We start from the raw sequence: 20,509 nt of genomic DNA, 5'->3' as shown, positions 1-20,509 counted from the left end.
GCTATTTTTCTTTCTTTTACCCTCTTATTATTCTTTTTTCATTTTCAGTTTGTCATATTCCACTAATTATTTATTTCACATAAACTGTTAGTTTGTTCCTCTCTCTAGTCTATTAATCTCCAAGTAAACTGGCTATCTCTTACTTCTCTGGTGATAATTGTTTCATTTCTTCAACTTTCTCTTGTTCCCTTCAAAACTTTCATCATTATAGATTCATAATACATACAGCACAGAGTCTGTATTGCTAGAGATGAAACTACTGAAAAAAATGAAGTGAAGAAGTCACTTACCTTGGTTGACAATAAATCTTAACTTCTGTATTGTTGCCAGATTGCCACTAACTCGGTATATTCCATCAACATCGAGACCTGAAAATAAAAGGGCATGTTTTATATTTGCTCATAAAAGAACTGAGATGGTAAAAGAAAAAAAATTAAATGTGGGAAGGAAGGTAATAGTAAATCAATGCCAAATATCCCTTCCTCATAGAGAAGACAAATTTCTATGTTCTAAACCAAGCAATCTTCAATAGTTTAATTTCAACAAACTAATCATAAATTCAGTCATAGTCAATCATCAACAAATTTGAATCTAGTTTAATCATAGAAGAGTAATAGGTAGCATTGGATTTCACACTATAGTTAAGATTTAGTCCCAACACAGGAATTAAACTGGTGGTAGGTAGGAGAAAAACCTTCACTTATATATTATTGCCCCTTTCTGGACAGAAAACAACCCAAGGCATCTGTGGGATCTCCTTCCTTCCTACTTTCCTCCTTCCCTCCCTCCTTTCCTTTCTTATTCTATTCTATTCTATTCTATTCTATTCTATTCTATTCTATTCTATTCTATTCTATTCTATTCTATTCTATTCTATTCTATTCCATTCAGCCCCGTCCTGTTTCATCCCATCCCGTTTCATCCCATCCCATTCAATTCCATTCTCTTTTTTCTTGTAATCCTATAACATAGTATGCATTGGTCTAATTATTTTAAACTACAGAAGAAAATTCTATTCCAGATGTATAAATAGTTTGATAATCTCTAGTATATTACAGGTAATGGGGGTACTCTCTTATGGAAGGATAATAAAGAAAAAAGTCTTTGACAAAATGCTGAAATTAGTTTCAGAGTATTTTAAAACTGGTCATCTATCATTCAAAATAACTTATCCTGGCAGTGGATTTGGACGATCAACCACTTGTTTTCCACACATCTATTTATAGCATCTAGTTATTTCTATGACCAAGTTATTGAAAATTGAGGAAACAGGAAAATAGAAAGAGAAACACTTACTGAAACACTATTATTGTCCCTAAGGAATGTGGATAACATAATTTTAATGTCAAGAGTGTATATTCCTTGATGTGTCCAGGCCCTCAGAGAGGCCAAGGATGAGGTTACCACCCAACTATCTCAGCTATTTATGGAAATGGCATAGCATCAAGATTAAACATTGTAATTCACAATCATACGTATTAAATGAGTTGGTAGAAATTATTGTCATAATATAACAGAATAAGGGCTTTGTAAAGCTCTTTAGAGTAGGAACACTTCTGCCATTGTGCAAAATATTTCATCAATAGTTTAGGGTAGAATAACATAACTTGCAACACTGGCATTGATGGTATAATTCAAAATAATCATTCACTATTTTTTAATATTTTATTTTTTTAGAGCAGTTTTAGTTTATAGCAAAATTGAAGGGAAGGTACAGAGATTTCCCATATGCTTCCTGTCCCTCATAGACGCATAGCCTCCTCCATTATCAGCACCCCCCACTAGGGTGATACATTTTCACAATTGAGGAACCTACATTGATACATTATAATCAATGTTTATTGTTGCATTCTGGTTCATTTTGGTGGTGTACATTCTGTGGGTGTGGACAAATACATAATGACACGTATCCATTATTATAGAATGATACAAAGTATTTTCCCTCCCCTATAAATCCTCTCTGCTCTACTATTCATTTCCATGATTTTTACCCTTCCATGTGATAAACTACAGAGCAGTTTGGAATAATATCAATAAAATGGAATAGTTGTTAGCAAATGTATTAATTGGTTTGAGTTTTGTAGTTCTAGAATAATCTAATAATAAATCACTGTCTCTGTCCCTTCATGAGAATTATGAATTTGTGAGGAATTAAGATGAGGTTGGACACCTTTTAGTGTGTATGAGTGTCTAAGACACATCATATATTTATAAAAATCACATATATTATTTCGTTCTAATGCACAAAATAGCTCCATTAATCAAAAGTTACTCCAGTGTGTTTGCTTTTAAGTACAATGTGCATTTGACAACTGAAATGTAACACTAATCCTAATTAAAATTTTTCTAATAGGTAACTCCTAGGTTTAGTATGTGACCATTTTGGTCTTCAGTATATACATTATATCCAGAACTTTATAATTTATTACCCATTACTTTTCTTGCTTTGTCATTAGCTAGTGTTTGGTACCTAGATTTACCCTAAAAATTTTAAATAATATGATAGATTTTAGAAATATTAAAACTTCCAAGTAAGTATGTCCCTTTCAAAATATTTCCTCTTGGGGTTATACTTATTTTTTTCTGAACATGTAGCTATTAGGGAAAATAAAATCACCTTCAGTGGCTCCATATTATCTGTAGAAAAATTTTTCTGGTGGCAAGTTTGGGGTCTTTGGTAATAGTTTTGTAATTGGAACTAGATAAAGGTCATTCAAAACCATGGATGTTGAATAATGTCAGCCTGCTTGCCATCACAAACAGACAAAATTTCACCAAATGAAAGTGGTCTGGTATTTTCCCATGAGTTACCAGTTTCTTTGAAAGAATGTGAGAAAGAGGATATTTTAGTAAATAGAAACATTGATGTAATATGCAGACCTACATTCTCCAAGTGAGAAATCTTAATATGATTTTTATAGAATTGGTTAAATTAGCCCTATTTAAAATAATGATTCAAGGTGAAATGTTTAAACTCTGTTACAATACAAACAAGAAAATTTGCTATATAATTCTTTTTTTTTTAAAGATTTTATTTATTTATTTGAGACAGAGAGAATGAGAGAGAGAGAGCACATGAGAGGGGGGAGGGTCAGAGGCAGAAGCAGACTCCCCGCTGAGCAGGGAGCCCGATGCGGGACTCGATCCCAGGACTCCAGGATCATGACCTGAGCCGAAGGCAGTCGCTTAACCAACTGAGCCACCCAGGCGCCCCTATATAATTCTTTTTAAAATCAATTTTTGTTTTGCTAATTAGTTGGACCCTTATCAGAGGTCAATAGTAAATGATGTTACTTGAATGTCAATGAATTTTTATTGCAAGTAAGGACTTTACTTAAGTTTTACTTTATATGCATATCTCTTTATTCAAGGTACAAAATTAAGCACATTTCTATTTTGAAGCTGGGACTCTTTCTTTTCTAATTATTTTATATGTTATTGTAAATGCATATGTTGTCTAGAGTTGTAAACTGAATTTCAATTACTAAAATTACCCAGGATCGAAAACTTTCTTTTCCTTTTCTAGAAATTTAAAGTTACAACATAAGAAGTACCCCCCCACACACACACACACTTGGTGTTTCATAAATTTCAGTAGAAGTTTTTTCTTTGTCTTTTTTTTTTTTTAAGTTGGGTAATCAAAAACATCTGAAAGAGCAGTATGGGTTGGATATATTATGCTTGAGCAATTGGAAAACACTATACTGTTTAAACAAAGCAGCCTCATCCTAAATTAATAACCCAGTTTTCTTCTGGGATAAAAGGAGGGAGGGCTGGGGATGGAGACAGGGAGCGTAACTCAGACCAGTGCCACCACTGTGGTTATAGAACTAAGTCACAGCAGAGAAACTGCTTTGTGGCTTAAGATAGAAACCAGAAAGTAAGAGGGAGTAAAGCAAAACATTAGATGCAATTTGAATCTAACTTGACACAACTTCCAAGCCCTTTGGATTCAGAGATATCAACACCATATATCTTGTGAAGGATAACAGTCTCTGGCATTAGGGCTCCTGCTTCAAATGGCTTATGCTGCCCTACTATCATACTTTCTAAATTACATAAATAGAGTGAAAATGACAAAGTACATATTAAAAAGGAGGGCATGACATTTTGCAAAATAATCTGGAACATATCAGTGAATTTTAGCAGTGAGAAATTATATAGGTACAGTCTTGAAGTTGATTAGTCTTCCCCTGAATGCCTCACAGAGTGGCAAACCCAAAGTCCTAGGAATTATGACCCAAATTGCAATGATTCACGTGCCATCCTCTTTTTGCTCCAAGAACTTTGAAAGTCATGCCAAACCAAACCAATGTAAATTGGTGGATTTGGACATCCTTTTCATGACCACATTATCCTTGCTGAATTGGGAACTACTTATTTTGGAAATATAATTAGACCTCTTATGATTTTTAAATGTGCAATGTCTTCAAGGTACCCATGCTGTGCTTTGGTGAAGTTTGGAGAAAAATCACTTTGAAAGGTACTTCTTTCAAGAAAATACCATGACTGGATGCTGAGAAGAACTTTTCTTGTTAAGCTAAAAATACTTTGGGAACATGGTGAAACTAAGTCATTTTCATTTTTTTTTTTTTTAACAAACTGGCATCAGTGGCAGTAATGAAAAATTCTCTGAAGAAATCCGTGTTCACTGAAAGGTCATTTATTTGTTCATCATCAGCTGACCATCTAAAGTTTCAAAATAGTGTTTACCATTGACAGAAATCACTGGGTATTGCTATAGGAGACTTTCAGAAGTCTCTCTCCTCTAGCCCCCACCTTTTCTTCTGAAGAAGCTTAGACTAGGATAGACACACAATTAGGAGTTATTAGACCAAATGGTGGTCTAAACCCAGTGGAAAGAATGCAGCTGTCATGAGTAATTCCCACTATAAATCTTAGACACTTTCCAAAAAGAAATCTAAGAGACCAGCACTGTTTCCAGAGTTGACTGGCTTATCTGCCAAAATACAGGCAGTTTTTAACAATGTAGATGAGCCTGTTAAAAATAGTTGCAAACTGTGGATTAGGTAGCATTCTTGGTAGCTTGAATGATGGGCAAACCACAAAGATGTAGAATTTGAGCCTGGTTGAGAGGTGTGCCCCAAAAGCTTGCTTGTTTTTCTGGAACATAACAAAATGCATCTGAACCCCTGGAGTCTGAATTGTGGGCTGGGAATTTTGCACAAACAACCCCTCTCCTGAGATTTACGGCACTTCCTAATTCCTAGGAGGCCAGAGCTACCACAAGAAGAGTCATTCTCGCAATTCTTTGGTCTTCTGGCTTTTCCCTCTGGCAAAAACCAATGAGCATGGGAACACCCAAATGTCCCCAAAGAGCTGCACATTTCTTTCTTGGTCCTTCTGAAGGTCCTACTTGAGTTTAGAGCTGAACATGAGGGGAAGTTAATGTGCCTTTCAGACCTACTCCTCCTCCCCTAAATTGAGTGTCTCCAACTTTCTATCACCAACTTATTTGTTCTCACACTTTAAATTCAATGACTGAGAGAATAGGATATAATCTGAAACTGTAAATTTAATTCCTACTCTGTCTCAGTGGCTGGTATTTATGCTGCATCTATTTGCTGGCTTTATTTAACTATTAATAACTTCTTGTGAGATGTCCATCCTTGAAGAATGATTAACTTAGGAAATACTTGACATGATTCTGATCGTCAAACAAGAAGATTTTTCTACATATTAACTTTATGACTTTATAATAACCATTTTGAATAGATTTTTTTTTTTTTACTATAGAGGCAAATATACTTCTTGGGCAAAAATGAAAATTAAACCACACAAAATATTATACAAAAATATTATATCTATCCCATCCTGCTCTCCAAAGATAATCATTGCTAACAATTCAGTTGTAGTTCTTTTTGTTGTTACTCATTTTATGCTAATGTGTCATATTTCTGTTTATTAATTTAACATTGAATGGTATTTTTTGACTCCCTATTAGAAAAGATAATGAGTTTAGTGCATAGTTCCTATGTACTCTCTCTGTTCTTATTAGTTACGTTGGCTTATTTCTATTTCTTAAGTCAGATTAGCTCTGTGCTATAGAAAAATAAGAAACTTAGTGCATTTCCTCTTCCTTCCCCTTCTCTCCCTCATAGTTCCAATTTTATCCTTTACGTTATTGTTTGTATTCTCAGAGTTTAGATTATTTTATTTTATTCTCTATAAATATTTTGTCACTTACCTATAATTCAATATTAACTGTTACTAAAAAAAAAAAAAAAAAAAGGAGGGTGATTGAGTTCAACACTAAAATTTTGCTTCACAAAGGAGGTCTCCCAAAAGTCAAGGCCTGATGTGTTTTCTTTCATAGGTTCCTTCATTTCCTCAAATTAAGCACTGCCCAAAAGAACTTCCTGTGATGATGGAAATGTTCTATCTACCTGTTCAAGCCAGTTGCCCCTGGCCACATTTGGTTGACTTCTGAGTGCTTGAAATGTGGTTAGTGCAATTGAATTTTTATTTTACTTAATTTTAAATAATGTAACTTTGTGACTACCATATTGGACAGTGCAACTCAAGGTCACAGTGAACTACTTGGGCTCCACCATTACTCTCTCTTGGATTTATTTTTAAGAGTTTTGTTTTCATAAAAGTATGTGATTGGTAAATTTTCGTATTTCTTCCATCTCAATGACTGTTTTATTTTGCTTCATAATGAATTGTTGATTTAAATACTTGTTTGAGCCTCATAAACTTTTACTTTTCTAACTTGGAAAAAATGTTTCATTATTTTCTAGCATTTCTGCTGTTAAGTCTATTATTAAATTGATCATTGATGCTTTGTAGGTCAATTGCTTTTTCTTTCGGGATTTTTTTAAAAAGATTTTTCCCTTTAAACTTGTAGAAGTAAAATTTTATTCAGATGTGTCTACATCTAGACCCTTTCAATCAGAAAAGTTTCTTATATTATTTTCTTGATATATCCTTCCCTCTATTGTCTCTTTTCCATCTAAAACTACTTTAAGATGGATGCTGTTCCAATATCAGATTGCCCTTATGATTGAAAGAGCAAATTAATTAGAATATATGGTGGGTCATGGGTATTTTTGTATTTGCACACATCTTTTTTCCTCCAATTGGCTTCAATCTTATATGGGGAGACTAAATGAGGGTTTCTTGTAGGATGAAAGGGTGAGTAGACAGTAAGCTAGTAGTTCTTCAATTACCAAAGGAGGGAGGACCTTATTTTGGATAAGGAATACTTGAACTGTCCTGCTCCTGGGCAAAGCTCTCTAACTCTGTGTCTGAGTTACCTTATTCTCTACTGCCTTCTTCCTCTGTTTTTGCCAGCAGCCTCTCCTCTGTTTTTGTAGGACTTGTTCTCAGGCTCCAGCAGCTTCTGCAGGTGCTTGCTTGGTACAGGATACATAGAGAGGGGCCCAGGTCTCCCAGATATTAGATCTGATATGTAGTGAATCATTTATTTATTATCCTCTTGCCAATTTCTACTCTTTTTGTTCAACTCCAAGTTTAGATATTCTCTAGAACATCCCTGGAAAGAATTGTGCCTAATTATTTTGTCTGGGAATGGCGTCTCTTCTGCTCTAATTTCTCCACTTGTTTGATCCCATCTGCTTTCTGTCTTCCTGGAATTTCTATTTCTGGTCGGCTGATGGCACCTTTTTTGTTTTCAGCAACATTATTATTTTTTTCTTTTTCAACATATCTTTTCTATTATTTCACCGGGACTTTTTGAGGAAGAAGAATCAGACATGTTTTTTTCAGTGCCAGCTTGTATGGGGCCCTGCATTGTTTTTCATAAAGATAGACTTTTTAATGCTGAAAACAAAAGTTTCATTAGATTGTGAAGATAACTGGCTGTATAATAATCTTCTCTGTTGGCATATGGGATATAAATAACCTGGGATTACATTATGAATATTTAAAATATTTACGTGTCTCTAATTCTAATATGGGGAAAATATGTTAATATAGGGTCCAGGATAAGTATACCCCTCATTTCCTCTTATTTCTCTCACTCCTGTCCTTTTTTTTGTATTTACAGAAATTCTATTATCACTTACGATTTCTCAAATGTTCCCCTTATTACTGTGATTGTTTTATTTTTTTCTCTTCCATTTGTTTCATGAGCCCTTTCTGCCTTTCCTTCTACATTTTCATCTCATTTTGATATTTTCTCCTACCTTCCTTGTATCTCTGCTATAAAATCTTATAGAGACAATTGTCACAGTAAGTTTTTCTTTTTAATATCATAACAAAATACTTACTTTTAATTAGTTTAATTTTGATTATTGAAGTATAGTTGACATACAATGTTATATTAATTTCAGGTGTACCACATAGTGATTTGACAAGTCTATACATTAACTTTTCTTCACTATGTTTGTTTGATTGATTTGGGTAACAGTCTTTTTTCAATGACTTATGTCTGAATGAAATGAGTTTTTCATCTACCAGATATTTTGGAGTAGATTCATCAGGAGAAGAAGAATTTTAGTCCCCTTAAGATATGAAAGCGATAAATATTTGTTGCTAAAATTTTTAAAGAAATGTTAGAGTGAAAAAGAGGTCACTAAGAGAAGGGTGCTTTTTTATTTCTGAGAAAACTGTTTACGACCTGTGATGCTGATAAATGTGACATTATTTTATATTGTTTATATAGCTAGTGTTTTAGATAAGGACCAAATTCCAGATTTAAATTAATGTCTTAAAACTAAAAGAGCACAAAGTAAATAATATATGGGACTAAGGACAAAATGGTATCAAACACAGAATTTTGGATCAGAGGGAGAGATGTTGGTTTTTCTTCAAAGACTATTCATTGAACACTTGTGTAGTTAGCATCATTATCAAATCCTACTCTCCCACCCACCGCCCCCCCCAAACTCGCATCTGTTTAAGGTGTTATCCTAGGAAATAAAATTGTTAAGGATCCTAGCCAAAAATAGTTACATATGTATTTGTCATTCATTCATTCATTCATTCATATTTGCTATTTGCCCAGGCCTGACCTCTTAACCAGTTTTGTCCTATTTGAGCACCTGAGAAGATAAACTTAAAATTGGGAGAGGAAAAGGACAAAATATCCTGTGTTAAGAGCATTTACTAGTTGTGTTTCTTGGTAGTCCTGTATTGTACCATTTATACCTTAAAGAGATCTATGGCACTAGTATTTGTGGGAGGTGGTGCTCCGAGCTCAGCACAGAGTCAGCTTGAGATTCTCTCTCTCCCTGTGCCCCTCCTATTATTAAGTATTATTATTGTTATTTTTATATAGAGTTACATTGTTAGAAAAAAATTGGAAAACCATTTATTGAATTAGTTTCCCATCTCTCCAGTTCCTTTTAAGTCGGACATTGGACACTTTGAGAAGTACAGGAGAATCACACTGAATTCTTTAAATGTTATCAGAAACACAAAAGCCATCCTCCTCAATGTGCAAATCTCCTCAATGTACACTGTCTTTTTTCACTATTAGAATTTTCTCCTTATATTTCTCCTTAGTTCTTATCATAATATTTCACTGTGTCAGAATTGGAGATGCTCATCCATACCATCATAGTCCAGAAAAGTAGAGAGTAGTTTATAAAAAGTCCTGTGAAAACTCACATCAGTACTGAGGGCTAGATCTTGGTTTCCATTCGCTGTAATTCTTTTTATGTATTAGGCTTATTTTTGCATATAACCTCCATACAGTTCATTCAGCTCATATTCCATTTAGATGTACCAGTGAGCCAAATGCCTTTAAAATCATGCTTTTAAATGTACAGAATACTAATTGATGGGCAAATAAGGATAAAAACAAAAGGAAAAGAAGTTACAACATGCTGGTGTGATACGGGTGGAATTTATTTGTGTACCCGCCTTAATACCTAGTAAAATGAAATGAGAGTCTAAGGATGGCATCCCATGTGTGGTTCCTCATGTCTTACACGTTGATCCTTACGTATCTGTCTAAACTCAGCTAAGAATTTGAGGCTTAACAATATGAAGCCTGTAGGATGGCAGACACAAATATGGTTTATAGAATTATATTGATCTTAGAATCATTCTGCAAATACCTCAAGGTAAGAAGGATCTCTGAAGAGACCTTGAATTTGCCTGTGAAACTTCACTAGAAAACCCAATGTCCTTGATTTGACAAGACAAAAGGTAATGAACTGAAACGATTTCTGTAAACTAGAAAGCAAAGTACCTGGACATAGTCTTTGATAAATTCTCTTACATGTTTCTTTCTTTCTTTACTTTACTTTCTCTCTTTTCTTAGTCTTGGAGACAAATATTGGCCAATGATTCTGATTATCATTAAGTGAGAGCTCTCGTCTTGAGGAAAAATTTCATGTGTCTGGAAGATATTGAAGTTGAAGGTTGTGTTTGGGTTCGTCGCATCTCATTCTCTGAGTTTCTTTTATGTTTGAGTTCCATTGTTATGTTCTGCTGTGATCGTGCTGATGTAAATAAATCATTTTTTGGTATTGTGACTTGCTCAGAGTGTTTCTTTGAAATAAATAGGAGTAATAAGAATGAACAGGCTAATTTGGTCAGCCATTATCATCTGGTAGTTTGCAAGCAAATGCACTAGCATAACGTGAATTTCAAACAGCCCTGGGTGTTCACCTCAGCAGGATCCGTGGAGCAGGTTTAATGAAAGAAAGCCAGTTTCCTGAAGGTGCCATTTCTAAGGAAAGCTTGGAGCTTAGGAAGGAATGATCTGTAGACTATGCCCTTGCATGCTTTTTTCTTTTAAAAATTTCAGCAACAAACTCTCTCATAAGTTAAAGGCATGCACTAAAAGGCTTACCAACGCAAACAAGAAGAAAACACTGAAAAATGGCTCCTTTGGTGATGAAGTCAAAATAGTTACATAAAGTCTAGCCTTTAATCCCATTATACTTGAAATAGATATTGATTTAAAATTCATATATTTGCTCTCATTCTTTTCAATCCCCCCACCCCTATTTTTTTTAAACATCTAAACAAAGTGACCTCATTGTTTTCCATTGGACTTTTTTTAAAACATTGGCTGGGATGATTGAGATTCAGGAATGTGGGAAAATGGATTCCCAAACCACGTCCCTCCCCTTTCATTCTGAACTGTAATTTTTGGCTTGGCTTGAATCACAGTCATCGCATTTCAGCCTGAATCTCTCTGTAAAGTGATCTTTCTTAAACATTTCTCTCACTCATCAAGGGATCAGAAACAAAGCTGTTCTAGTCTTTCAGCAAAACACTTACAAGCAGCTTTTACCGAGAAGTTGCAAGAGCTAAATTTCCTCTAAAATTGTTTGAAAAGTGAACATTTTCAGTGCCTTGTTGTCCTTTTTGTGAATCTTGTCATCTGTATGCCATGAGCTCCAGCAGCTATTTTAATCTGTTTTTGTTTGCAATCCATTTGGTGTCCACCCAAGGAAATGCAGGTGATTCTAATTAACTTACTGCTGAAGATGTAGGAAAAAAGTATCTCAATTGTGTTGCACAGAATTATACACTTAAAACCTTTCTTCTATTATTTATAACATATTATTAATGAAAATGATTGTATGAATATGTTTACCATCTAATTCATTGCTGTTCACTTTTTTAAATCAATGAGGCTTACGGCACAGAAAAAAGCCACACACATACACAAATACACAGACACAATACAGACCCCAAGACTGCTTGCCAACTTTTATTTAACAAGAGTAGCAACTTAAAAATAACATTATTTTTACTTTGTGCAACATAGTTTAATATCTGAAATAACCCTGTTCCAATAAAAACCTATTGAAATACTCTCAGCCTAACTCTGCCCTGAAGGTAAAAGTGATTAATTGAAAGATTTTGGCAGATCTCTGCTCACCACCAGGGCAGTTTAATTTAGAACACATTCAACCATTTCTCAGTGTCTCTGTGTTGGTGGAGCATAACTTTTGATCTTCTTTGGGGAGGTGCCTCTAATTCAGACCCTTTAGCTAGCCACTTCCTGGAGGGTTTTGATGGCTTGCTTATGCTAAGCATTCAGGTGAGAGGGAGCCCTTCTGGCTGTGGCTTCTAACGTGGGGCAGGGAAGCAGAATTCCAGACACAAAGGCAAAATAGACTACAAACCTGTTTGAGTATATCTACCCTTGGTAAATTTCCTACTTAGATCACAGACAAACTTCTGAGAAATTCTGTTGCCATTAGACTCTTTTCTAGTTAAAGAAGAGGCTCCTGGCCATGACAGTGAATGAGATTGAAAAAATTAAACTTCCTTTCCTCAGGAAATATCAATAAGCTTATTATTTTGTTTTGATAATACAGGAGAGATTATCATGTGGGTATTGTTCATACTTCTGCTAAACAGAGAGATGGGGCTAGTACACAATCCTCCCTTTTTGGCAAATGGACCTGTGTTAAATTGTGGTTAAACAGAAGGAAAGACAAATTCCAATATACTCTGAATGGAAAGACCTTGAGTTGGGGAACTCCAACCTTGCATACCACTTAACACATATTGATTAGGCACTTATTATATTGAAAGAGTGTGCTAGGCACTGGAGTTATAGCAATGAACAGAGTACACAGTCCAAATATTATGGAGCTAGTATTGTTCTCAGGCACTGACGGTGAATCCTGCACACAAATTGATGAGTTAGTAAACAATGGTACCTGCAGTCTTTAATATTTTCACACATGCAACACATGTGAGCAATACACCCAGGTTAGTATATGCTCTATAGCCAACTTTAGAAGGAAACAACATTATGATATATATTCAGTTTCACATTATATCCTCAGTTAAGCAATATGTTATATATATTATATATATGTTATGCAGTACTCTATATATAACTATAATATATGTTATATGTATTATATATATTATGCATTATACTATTAATAGTTATTATCTGTACAGTGGGATTATAAAAATGATTCTGGTTTATTTATTATTTTATATATTTCTGACTCTTTTGTATGTGTGCATATGTACACATATATGCATATGTAAGAGTATGTATATTATTATAAACAAAAACCAATAATGGTATTTATTTCATTACCAAAATACCATGCCATAGATTACATTTCTTTGTTATGATATAGGTTTATGTTCCTATAGGTTCATTTGAAAAAAGATTGAAAGATAAAACTATTGAGTGTCCTTGAATGCTCTATTGTGAATCTCTAATTTATCTGAAACATGCTTTAAGACCCATGATATCAGATTCCAAATCTTTATGAGACACAATAGAAATCTCAAAATTTAAGTATTTTACAAACTATTCTATTTTTGGACCAATCACATCCAGGTTTGGAAATACAAATGCAGGTTTTCTGGAATAGTGCCGAAAAGATATAATCATTTCCCCTAATTGTAAGCTCTAACTATCCCTGGACAATGTATACCATTGTCATTCATGACTGTAGGTCTTGTACAAAAAGAAATGCATAGATAAAGGCCCCCAGAGCTAGCACTGGGGTTGGCTTTTTAACTTCTACTATCACTCCATAAGTAGAAAGGTAAGGCAAGTTATCTTTTAGTGGCTTAGGAGAGACCTATCTCCTTTACTACTTGAGGGCTGTTAACCATCTAGTGAAGCATTGCACACACTCTAGTTACTCAAAACATTACTTGTTGACTTAAAAAAAAAAAAGACATTCCAATACCAATTGTTCCCTTATTTAAACTCATCTAGCGCTAGTATAATACAAACCAGATTTCCTGCTTCTGGAGAATTTTGTCACATAGGTCTACATAAAAAGTCTTATTGAAATATTTGTGTGTGTATATGCATATTTAGCATCTATCACTTTTTTCTGATGTGTTGTCACAGAAAGAAGGTATATTAAACTAAGACATGCTACATATGTTGATGTTCATTAATATAATATTTATTGAGTGTCTATCTCATATATGTAATTTTCTAAGTGGTAAGAGGCCAAGTTACAAATACATCTCATGTTTTCCATTGTATGAAATTTAAATAGTGTCCCAATTTCCCCATTTTCCCTAAGGGCTGGCAGATTTTGAATCTTAAGAATATTAGAAAATCCATGATGATTCACTCTAGCTGAGTCTTGAAGTGCTGCAGAAGTTAGAAATGAAAGATTATCAATTTGGAGACCTGGAATTTACACCATCGGTCCCCAAGGTTAGTCTTAACATTAATTACAAAGTCTATATTTAGGGTATCTTTTCAGGAGTTTGGGGATAAAGATGCTGCCCTAAAGTGTTCCTTTTATACAATTTTGCTTATGTCTAAAATTATGCAATTAGAATTTTATTCCTTTGTCTTTAAATCCCTTGGAAGGATTTCACATCAAACCTCACTAATCATGTGCACTTTAGTGTAGATTAATCTATTCGGTCTTGACCTGACAGCAGACTTCAGCTACAAGGACAGGAAGTACAACAAGACTTCACTTGTGTAGGGTATGGGACAGGCAGAAACAGAGGATAAGAAGAGGGCAAGTGTGATACACAATGGGAAAGAAACAGAAAGGGGAAGTGCGTGTCCCCTATTGGTTTCAAGTTAATCCAAGGTAGCTGTCATTATCCAAATGCTTACCCTGCCTGGATTTTCTATTTTCAGATCTACCAGGATACAGGGAAATGGTACAAAATGGTCTTACCATATTTAAAGATTTGGGGGAGGAAAGGAATATTTTTCAGCCTGTCTAAACACATTTTATCCTTAAACATAACTTATTCTTATCATCATAATAATTTTCTATCATGCGAAAAGTGTAATAAATCATCTTTCTTCAGAGACAACGTATACAATGATTTTTTCATGTAGGTGAGTATAATGCTCTAAACTGAGGTTCAAAGCTGAGCTTATATAAATCCATATCGGGCTTTGCTCTACAGACTGAAATTCTGTGAAGACATACATTGCTCATCCTTGGAATCATGAGATCTCTGCAAATCAGGCCTTTCTCTTTTCTGCCCCATGCCTGCAGAAAACACAGTCTTGGAGATTCCTCCCACCATGTCATTCCTCTTCACCTGCACTGTGTGTGGAGCTGCCTGTTTTAAAACACCGGCTCCATCCGAAACCTCTCAACCCTGTAGTGGCCTTAAGTCTCCCCAAGTAACACAGCCTAAGGCTGATCAGCAGGAGACAAACAGCCCTGAACAATGGCAGCCTCATGAGGTCCTAGATTACGTAGTCTACTTTCAAGTTTTCAAACAAGCCTTAACAAAGACTATTAGACCCAGAAACAAATGCACTTCTATTAATTCATTGGCCATAATATCAAAAGGAAATAATGACCTTATTTTGCCAAAATTTAGGGCAAAGTGCGCTACAAGCAAACCCCTTAGAGAGGAGGAAGATACTAAGCTTGGGAACATAGCATGCTTTTAGAGGTGTCAGTATGACTCCCTTTGCCCTTCTTTGCCTTATCAAAAAGAACAAAGCAGAATAAAACCCTTCTTCCCTGGTGCTTGGAAAAGACTCTAAAAGATCTCTGGAGACAAAGACATTTATTTAATGCTAAACCGTTGTTACCTCTTAAAACAACTGTACTCAAGGTAACACTCAAAGGAGTTTTAAGGATGTCTGAACTTCAAGCTAAGATATAAATGATATTCCTGAGGCAGGTTTGCCAGGAGGAGGATGTTGGAGGTCAGACAGTGCTCAAGGGGACATTACGGAGTCATGTAGCAAAGAAGAAAGGAGCAAATGAGAACCCAAAAATACATCCTGATCTGTCCTGGAGTTGTCCTTATTCAGACCCATGTTTTTTCCCTGTGGCAAATTTCACTAACAGGTTTGTAGTTGTCTTTTTACAGTTTCAGGATTTCAGACTCCTTCCAACTTTAACTCAACATTAGTTATAATATCCTGTTATAAATATGGAACTCAAATTCACTATTTGAAAATGTTCAACAAGTAAAAACCATTTCTTCTGCCCACCATGCTGTCAAATGGGACAATGACAATAAATGATTCAGGATTTTGAGTAGAAAGGTCTGTTTTCATTCTTATATGGCAGGTATGTTAGAAATAGTAAACAAGAGGAGACTTCAAACACCTTTAAAAGGGACGTTATTGTTCATAAAATAGAATTTCTGTGCAATCTCCAACAGTTTTAGTTAAACAGATAACACTAATTTTTTCTTTGTTTTGGTAATACAATTTGTAGGAGTTAATTTTAAGAATATGAAATTTTAAGAATTCTTTTTAACACTCTTCTATACAAAATATTACCCTGCTGATTAATCCACAGGGTTAAATGCAATATTATTTTAAATATTGAAGTTTCCCATATTTTGTCCTGTAAAGACACAGGAAAATATGGCCAAATGATATTATTTTGACCTGTGATCCTTGTTTTGGATCCATGGTGATTCCTTTTTGCACATGGCACTCTAATTGTTCCTGCTGGCTCCTCGGGAATCCAAAGTCTCTAGAACTATTTCCAGCTAAGAAGAGTTGATTTGTAACATTAGTTTAATTTCTATCCTAATAACTTTCCCCTTTATGTGTCTTTTCTAGTAGTTTACCCAGTTAAAAAAAAATTATCTGCTCCTATCCATAAAAAGCTTGTGAAAAAAAAAAGCCTTTCTGGTGGGAAAAGAATTTGAAAGGAAATCATGTACATACATATATCAGACCAAGAATTAAAAGATGAACATTATATATGAGGAAACATTATAAGAAGGTTTCACTATATTACTTTTTCCAAGTCAGTGTTCCAAGCCAGTCTTGGATTATGTGTGAAAAGTAAGAACTCTATACTGTAACAGGTGCCGGCAGGAAACTCCCATTAAAGCTTATGAAAGCTATGCCTGTAAAGTCCTGGCATCTGAGAGTGCATTATGCATCAGATTTTTCTCACTAGAAAAACAATATGAGTCTGTGACTACTTAACAGTATTCCCAGTCACTATTTTGTTAACATCATTCCTCGGTGATAACATCTTTGGTGACCTTGTGCTATATGTAAAGTATATATCAGCCTTCATTTCAACACTGAGAGCGTGCATTGTCTTCTATATATACCAATAGAGATGTTGGTCTACCATCTGTCTGTCCTAATCAGACCTAAGCATAAACCTGAAAGTTTTTTTTCCCCTTTAGAGTCAATAGATTTATACTAATTAATCCATATTTCAAAGATTGGCTCTTCATGTGCAACATAGCAAATATTTATGAAATTTTACTGGAGTTCGGAATAGTCTATGGAATATCAGGTAGTAAGTAATATGGGTTTTAAATCTATGGTATTGACTCATGTTGGAAAGTCCTAGCATTATGTGTGGCACATAGTGGGTGCTTAATAAATGTCATCTTTGTTTTCCTTATGTAAATCACCCCATATCTGTACGGCCACATCTTCAAAGACTAATGGTATAATTCTTTCTTTTTTTAAATTTTATTTTATTATGTTATGTTAATCACCATACAATACATCATTAGTTTTTGATGTGGTGATCCACGATTCATTGGTATAATTCTTTCAACATAAACTTACTCACTTTAGAGTTAACAGGTAAAACCTCTTCCTGTGATGAAGCTCACCTTTCTAGCCTATAAATTCTAGAGGTTAAAATATTTCTTTTACTGATATTTGCCTATTGGATATAACTGAATAAAAATTCTCTTTATTCTATAAATCTAACGCTCATAAGGAATTTGATTTAAGCCCAATGGGTAATTTGGATCTAAATCATTTATCAAATTAAAACCTGAGATAAAAATTTAGACAGGAGTGAATGTTAAACAAAGCCCAGGGAAAATGGCTGTGAGCCTGTATATATCCAGATGTATATGTCCATATCTAGACTTGTAGCTACACTATGGATTAAATGTTACTAGCTTGCACTTGTATTTGTATATATAGTTTTAAATATGCTTTTCATGTATCAATAAATATATCTTTAGTAAAAAGTCCTCAGTTAGGGTAATATAATTACCTTCCAGAACACACACACACACACACACACACACACACAGCACCAACCCAGGCAATCTGCCAAATGTGGTCGCTCTGAAAAGGGTTTTGCTTTAGGGCAATAGCAAACTAGCTCACCACCACGCTGCCCTGTCCACTCCTCACTTCTTTGCTCTATCCTGAACTTCCCCTCCTACAGTGAGGGAACATTTCTTCGGACTGTTTTATTGCCAATATATTTTTACTTTGTATGATGAAATGAAACAGGGGACTGGTTTCATTAGAAAGAGAGGTAAACAGAGCATTAATTAAATTTGCTGATGATACTAAATTGGGAGGAACTGTGGACATCTGTGAAGACAAAAGAATCATACAAATGGACTTAAGGAGTTTAGAAATATGAGCAGGAAATAATAAAAAGAGATTCCGCCTTAAATAATGCAAGCTAATACATTTGGGAAAAGATAATCAGAAACATGGCTATTCAGTGGATAGTAGATGCCTGGAAAGTGGTGATGGTGAAAGAGACCTAGAGGGTGATAATGGGAAAAATTATACACAAACTTACAGGGAAGTAGGCACAATGCCCAGAGGGTTACATATAAAAGAACATAATTTTTTGAACCAGAAAGATGATAGTCTTACTCCTATGGTACTATTAGATCTCAAAAGCATCAAATTTGGCTATTGTTCGTTGAATCCCTCAGGTTCATGAAATAATTTAACACTATTTGTTGAGAGACTGGTTTCACCCTATGAAGGATGAGAAAGTCTGTTTTGTCTGAAACCTGTCCTGAACACCAGAGTCTTTGCTCTATTTCTGTCTTATCCTATTGTAGACTATTACTAATATGGTATATCATACAGATATGGATATAGATATTGATATGAGTGTAGATACATATTGGCTATGCTGCAAACAATCAAAAAAAACTCCTTACTTTCACTTTTAAGGAGTTTCTCTTCCTTCTGGATAATATGACTTCAGGTTATTCTTCAAGAGCTATCTAAACACTATCTCTTCTATCAGTTCAATGAATCTTCAGTATATAGGATTTGATTCCCTAAGGATAGATGCATGGATAGATGGATGGAAAGGAATTTTGGATAATATCCATCTCTTCATCCATTTAATCATATATCATGAATTGAGCCCATACCATATGCCAGTTTTGGTATGCTAAGCACCGATGAGACAGAGATGAACCAGACACAATCCTTAACTCTGGGACTCATACTCTAGATGGAGAAACAGGTAAAGACACCAGCCATCACACCCCCACGCAATAAGGGCTGTATTAGGGAGAGCAAAACTGTCCTTGGAACATTGCGGAGAGAAATCTTAATAATGTTCAAGAGACCATGGAGGGGTGGTTGAGGATATAAATCAGAGAATATTCCTTGAATAAGGGGACTCCTGTGCTATGCACAAGAAGATGAATATGAATTTGCCAGGTGGATGGGCAAAGAGAGGGTCCCTAGAAAGAAGGAACAGCACATGGAAAAATACCAACCTTTGGAAAAACTTGATGTAGTTGATATTCCTGGAACATAGGAAGCAGCTTATGAGAATATGAAACCTGACCATAGACAGAGGTCATATGCTTATGGGGATAATTAGGATGGAATTTTTTTTATCCTGATGGAGAAAAGAAACCATTGGAGGGATATTCTAAGAAGGCATAACACAATTCTATTTGTGTTAAAGAAGAATGATGTTGTCATTATTGAGAAGGTGGCCTGGGCAGAAAACAGAACAAAGGCAATATCAATTAGGAGGTTTTTCTCAAAAGAAATTATGGGGTTCTAATCAAGGCCATAGCAGATGAAAAGATGAATCAGATTCAAGAGATAGTAAGAAAGGAGAGATTATTAGACTTGGTGAATAATGCTCTGTGTAAGTAGAGAGAACAGTCCAAAATATCCAACATATTTCTTTTTAGAAGAATGGGGGGGGGGCAAAAGAAAAGAGGAATGGGAAAAATAGGCCATGATGCCATTGACTGAGTTAAGGAATAAAGAGGGAGGAATAGATTTGTTAGGGAAAGTGATAAGTGCAGTTTGAAGAAGTTGAGTTTGAGATGCCAGAGGAAAATTCAAGAAGGGTTTTTCTTAGACCTCAGCTCTGAGAATAAGACATAGCTTGAGGAGTCATTCTGAAATAGGAACTCTGAAGTCATTAAAGAAATCACTGAAGGTTTTGGTATCATTGAGATTACACTGAAAGAATGGATAGAGAAATCCCAGAGTCAAGAATTAAATCCAGAGGAAAACACACATTTCTTACACTGTCAAACTCTGGGCTAAGGGCATGGACTCCAATATTATCCCATGCAATTTCAAATACAGGTCAACAGCTGACATTTAAGATGAAAGGAAAGAAACCTTACTACAGTGATTACTATACTGTCTGCTAGGTGTTCCACTGCCTTGTAAGGAGACTAAAGAATTAAGTTAACACAAACAGTAAAAAATGCAAAACATAACAAGAAGATCATCATTTTTAAGACAAGAAAGTTAATCCTATTTTAATGGCACTTGCATATTCAAAGTCTTTAGAGAGCTTTTGATAGTGTCAGCAGAGTTTAACTTTTCTGTCATAAAGTAAATTTGGAGAAAATGAAATCAATATCCAATAGCAAAATCATGTCA

General features: G+C 34.9%; 1 protein-coding gene across 1 annotated transcript in view; it reads right to left on the bottom strand.

Moving 5' to 3' along the window:
- ARHGAP15 (Rho GTPase activating protein 15) overlaps positions 1-20,509 on the bottom strand; it is a 606,659-nt gene that overhangs the window by 190,905 nt on the left and 395,245 nt on the right. The window contains exon 11 of the mRNA XM_021695830.1: positions 291-368. Within this exon, the coding sequence (XP_021551505.1) occupies positions 291-368 (78 nt within the window). The remainder of the gene's footprint in view (positions 1-290; positions 369-20,509) is intronic.

This window comes from Neomonachus schauinslandi, chromosome 3 (genome assembly GCF_002201575.2).
Source record: "Neomonachus schauinslandi chromosome 3, ASM220157v2, whole genome shotgun sequence".
NCBI classification, from domain to species: domain Eukaryota; kingdom Metazoa; phylum Chordata; class Mammalia; order Carnivora; family Phocidae; genus Neomonachus; species Neomonachus schauinslandi.
The sequence above is the reverse complement of the archived record's forward strand: the minus strand, read 5'-3'. Positions and strand labels throughout refer to the sequence as shown.